The sequence below is a fragment of the Monoraphidium neglectum genome (genome assembly GCF_000611645.1).
Source record: "Monoraphidium neglectum strain SAG 48.87 unplaced genomic scaffold scaffold02105, whole genome shotgun sequence".
Classification (NCBI taxonomy): domain Eukaryota; kingdom Viridiplantae; phylum Chlorophyta; class Chlorophyceae; order Sphaeropleales; family Selenastraceae; genus Monoraphidium; species Monoraphidium neglectum.
This window is the reverse complement of record NW_014011523.1, coordinates 1-5,000: the sequence shown is the minus strand read 5'-3', so window position 1 is coordinate 5,000 and position 5,000 is coordinate 1. Positions and strand designations below refer to the sequence as shown.

The 5,000-nt window shown below is 62.3% G+C and overlaps 2 protein-coding genes across 2 annotated transcripts in view; one reads left to right on the top strand and one right to left on the bottom strand.

Annotated features, from left to right (window-relative positions):
• The window catches only part of MNEG_9897 (phosphodiesterase 1B, calmodulin-dependent), a gene marked incomplete at both ends in the record, with an annotated part of 5,102 nt that extends 3,574 nt beyond the window's left edge, over positions 1–1,528 (bottom strand). The window contains 4 exons of the mRNA XM_014041632.1: positions 76–228; positions 544–819; positions 1,012–1,200; positions 1,460–1,528. Coding sequence (XP_013897086.1) covers positions 76–228; positions 544–819; positions 1,012–1,200; positions 1,460–1,528 — 687 coding nt within the window. The remainder of the gene's footprint in view (positions 1–75; positions 229–543; positions 820–1,011; positions 1,201–1,459) is intronic.
• A 1,272-nt stretch (positions 1,529–2,800) lies between these two features.
• On the top strand, positions 2,801–4,993 carry MNEG_9896 (hypothetical protein; the record flags this gene model as incomplete). Its single annotated transcript, XM_014041631.1, has 6 exons — positions 2,801–2,859; positions 3,092–3,247; positions 3,739–3,836; positions 4,069–4,177; positions 4,588–4,707; positions 4,888–4,993. 6 exons carry the CDS (start codon positions 2,801–2,803, stop codon positions 4,991–4,993), a joined length of 648 nt encoding a protein of 215 aa, XP_013897085.1.
• Positions 4,994–5,000: the final 7 nt, after the last annotated feature.

Below are 5,000 nucleotides of genomic sequence, written 5' to 3'. Positions count from 1 at the left end.
CCCGACGCGGCAGCGCAAGCAGAAAGGGTAGCAGCAGTCAGCGCCCCCCCCCCCCAAACAACAAGCTCCGCCCACCCGCACGTATCGCCGCATCTTGTCGCGCGGGATGCTCAGCCCGTCCATCAGCCCCAGCCGCTCCAGCGCCGCGAGGGACACCGCCTCCAGGGGTTGGCCGCCAGACAGCCGCGCCACCTCAAACACGTCAAAGCGATCCCAGGAGCCCAGGTGCTGCGGGGGAGTGCATGTGCAAGTGTGTGCATATATGTTTGATGTGGTTGTGTTTGCGTGCGTGCGTGCGTGTTTGTGTGTGTGTGTGTGTATGTGTGTGTGTGTGTGTACGCGCGCGAGCACGTGCACTTGCATGCACCTGCACAACCAAGCTCGTTGCACGCGATGTCACACGAACCAACAACAAGATCGATCGCAGTGCGAGAGCCCAGCATCTGCAGACATGGGGGCCGATGAGGCCGCACGGCCGGCAGGTGCGCGGCAGCAAAAGCAGCTGACGCGTCGACGATCAAAACAAGCGGGGTGCGAGCTCACCAGCTCAAAAAGCTCCACCAACCGGGGGTCCTGCGGCCGCTCCTCCCCGTCGTCCCCCTCGCCCTCCGCCTCCTGCGGCCATAGCTGCTGCTGCTGCTGCTGCTGCTGCTGCTGCTGCTGCTGCTGCTGCTGCTGCTGCTGCGACGGCGACGAGGGCAGCGACTCCGAGGGCGCCAGGCTCAGCGAGCCGCGCCGCCGCCAGCCCTGCTGCTGCCGAATCTGCCGCTGCTGCTCCTCCTCCCGCAGCCACTCCGCCTGAGTCTGATCCTCGTCGTCCTGCAGCGCAGTTGGGATGTCATTAGGCATTGCTATATGATGATGCATCGCTTCCACCTCAAAAATGAACCATTGTGGGGAACCCAAAACAGCACGCAATCTGTCCCCATGCAAGATTGCTGCCACAACCCCTGCGCATGGCGCTGCCTGCGCAGCTCCCCCAAGCGCGATCGAGGCACTGGCCCTCCCCACCTGCCGCGGCCGCTGCTGCCCGCCGCCGCCGCCGCTGCCGCCGCCGCTGCCGCCATTGCCGGTGGCGCCGTCAGGCGAGCCCCTTGCTGGGGAGCGGGCGGCGAGCAGCGCCGGCAGCACGCGTGTCGCCAACCAGTCCCTGACGGCGCGGATGGGGTGCTGCTCCCGCTCCAGGAACGCGCCGCATGCCTGCGGCGCATGGGGGCCATGCATGTGATGGTTGGTGCGTCTTGTGCATTGTTGGTTGTTGACTGCTTCGTTGTGCTCGTGTCTGGGTGCAAGTGATGTGATATGGGGCAGAAACTGCGCTGCTTGTAGATTGCACAAGGACGTAGGATGCTGCAGGAGTCGGCGGCGCGCTGAGAGCGCACGAGCGCTGCAGTTGCGCGCCACTTCCCGGCCCAGCAGGTGCCCCGCATGTGCGCGCATGATGTGGCGCTTGGCGCACCTGCAGCCGCTCCAAGGCCCCAAGCGAGACCTGCACGACCTCCGGGCTCAAGGTCTCCCTAGAGGCCATCCTCGGCGCTGGTGGCAGGCATCTGCGCAAGGGGAAGACGGGGATGACCCCAGTGTGGCCGAAGGCCTGCTTCACCCGAGCCGTGGTGATTGTCAGGAGGCCATTTATTGTTGCGTTCGCAGGAGAAAGGATGCCGGCCCTGGCGACAGTGCCGATCTTGAAGGTGGTCGTGCTGGTGCTGGGAACTGAGCTTGGAGTACGGGAGGGCAATGATGTGCAAATTTGTATACTCTGCTTTGAATCCATCATCATAGGTGCCCTTGCTTTTGCGTGTAGGCCACAGGCCTGGTGAGTCGACGTGCTTCGCGATTACTACTGCAGCAGTGAGTTGAATGTCACTTTGTTGATATTCTTATCCCATGTTTGTTGGCTTATGTAGGAACTCGTCTGGCTGTGGCAGACGGACGTGCACGCGCTGGAGCTGCAGGCCAGATGGGGGCGCGCGCGCGGTGGCTCGCACGATCGACGCCTGTCGGCTCCTGTGGCCTCGTGAGCCTTGAGCATGCCAGCTGGACGTGCAGAGAAGTTGAAATCAAAGACAAAGTCACCAACTGGACATATCCTGGCATACATACAGCCAACATTGTGCTGTTGAACTGCGCCGAGGTAGGTCCAATATCACGGTCTGCAATCTGGTCTGCGATAGACCTAGCTGTCCTGCGCCCTCCCTAAATATTTTCACACACGCTCTCTAGGTCACAATGCAATCTAGGCGCAATCCTGGTGCGTCAGCGGGCCCACTTGCAGATACTCCCAACGCGGGCAGGGAGCCCCTGGACGCTTTCCGGGCAGTCACCATCCTGAGACGGTAGAGAGGGCTCTGCACATGTGCACTGCCGCCTTGAATTGCCATTGAATTGAGCTTGTGCACAACACGGGCAGTGTACGAATGGCATGCGGGCAGCGCATCGACAGCGCCACCTGAGCGAACTGGGTCATACTGATAAACAGCTTGAGCTGCCAGGTGGTGGATGCATAGGCATTCAGTGCAGATGTCGCGCCATAAGATTTTCGATGCAGATGATGATTGACGGTGCATCTTCCATCACCATGGCCTCTACACCAACATATCATGTGCAGCTGGAAGTCGACGGCGCTGCGTGCGCGGCCACGTTACCAAATCCCGAACCATGCTGCACGCAGTGCCGCGGTTGGCGTCTCATTACAACCTTGAACAAGATTTCATATTCTTTTGCGACACTTCAACTCTGAACGATCTGATCCGCTCTTGTTTTGTCGCGTGTCCGCTAAGGAGCGGCGGTTTTTGAAAGCATGGTGAAGCTATGTAGTACTTGCAACAAGGAGCGCGCGGCGCTGCGTCGGCCCAAGACGTTTGAGCAGGCACGACGCTGCTGCCGCCGCGCTGCTGCGGCCCCTCATGCAACGCCCGCATGGGGCCGCGAAAACGCGTCGTACTTGTCACGCACGTGCCTGCGGCCCCCACAGCTCCGTGCAGCCGCGACCGCGCCTCTGGCCGCCACCGCACCGCCCGACACCCCCGTCAGCTTGGCTGCGACACCGTGCCGTCCGATGCGAAACGCCGCCGCGCGCGCAGCTGTGCAGAAGCTGCTTCTACCAGGCGCTAGAGGATGAGGTGCACCGCACCATCGTGTCCAGCCGCCTCTTCACGCGCGGCGAGCGCGTCGCGGTGGCCGCGTCTGGCGGGAAGGACTCGACCGTGCTGGCGCACATGCTGACGCTGCTCAACGCGCGACACGAGTGAGCCTGGCGGACGGCGGCCGCGCAGCCTGGGCGTGTGGCAAAGAGGCAGGGGGCAAAGTGACAACCCACGCGTGCGCGTGGATGTCGGAAATGATATCAAAGCTGTGCTTATCAATTGTAGCGGATGCACACATGCACGGTCAAAAAGCAGGGACGAGTGTTGTGGCTGGGCCCCTTTGCGAACGGGCGGGGAAAGGGCGGGGAGCGGGACTCAGTGCAACCTGGGCCGCTGTCAACCTGGCACAGCCTTGACAGCGAGCCCTTTGCATGACATCCCCAGCCCCAGTTGACCCGGACACAAAGGTTGACTAAACCCTGCGACAAAAAGGGCCTTACAAAATGATTCCAGAACTCACTTCCCCAGCAGAGAGCTGCCCCCATCCGGCCACAGGAACCGTGCCCCCTTCCTGTCCCCATGCTCAACCGACGTCGACCACACCCCCGCCTCCCTTCCCGCGCCCGCCCCCTCTGTAACCTCCCACCGGCAGCTACGGCCTGGACCTGTTCCTGCTATCCATTGATGAGGGCATCTCGGGCTACCGCGACGACAGCCTGGAGACTGTCAAGCGCAACGAGGCCACCTACGGTGGGCGCACACGCACGTGCATGCTTGCACGCTCGCACGTTTGCAGGGGTGCCGGGCAGGCAGGCGGCTGCGCGCACCTCTCACCGGTGTGGCGCGAGCTAAAGAGCTTCCGCCCAGTGTTTTTCGGCGCCTCGGGCGGGGCGGCGAAGTCTCGTCCAGGCCGCGGACTGTCCCATCACCCCTCTCCTGGACTGCCGTGCGTGTCTCTGGACTGCCCTGCCACCGCCGCCAGGCATCCCCCTCAAGGTTCTGTCCTATGAGGAGCTGTACGGCTGGTCCATGGACGCCATCGTCCGCCAGATCGGCACCAAGAACAACTGCACCTTCTGCGGAGTGTTCAGGTGTGTGAGGCGGTAATAGCGTGGGTGTGTGTCTTGAATTGTGTGTTTGTGTGCTATTTTGTGTGAAAGAGTGTGCGTTTGTGTGTGTGTGTGTGGGGGGGGTGCGGGTATGCATGTGTTTGTTTCTGTGTGTGTACTACCAAGGGCAATCCGCGCGCCGCCCTGCTCGCGCCCCGCGCCTTGGCCCCCCTCAGCTGCTGGCAGCGACTGCGGCTGAGCGGCGCCAACACGCCAGGGCGCCCCCACCAGCGTTCGTTGCGCCTCCACCATGCATTTACACTCACAAACGCACATGCATTCATTTGCTTCGCGTGGCCATATGCGTGGAGAAGTATTCGTATCGTCAATAATCAAGGCACTCAATGCACTACAATGAATCACACACATGCACGCAACTCAAACACCCGCAGGCGCCAGGCGCTGGACCGTGGCGCTGCGCTGATGAAGGCCGACAAGATCGCCACCGGCCACAACGCCGATGACGTGGCGGAGACGGTGCTGCTCAACATACTGCGCGGCGACGTCCCCAGGTGCGTGCGTGTGATGTTTCTGGGAGTGTGTGGTTGGGTGTGTGTGTCTGGGAGAGAGAGAGAGAGAGAGAGAGTGTGTGTGTGTGTGTGTGTGTGTGTGTGTGTGCACGCGCGCGCGCCCCCGCGTGGCAGAGTCACTGCGGGTCCCCATGCCGTCACATACGTGCGGCTCCTCTTCAGGCTGGCGGCTCAGCGGCTCACGCACGAGACTGCATGGGTTGAGGGGTCGCCCTGGCAGTCAACGCACACCCTGATCTGCTCCCACGCCCCACCTCTCCCCACCTAACCCCCCC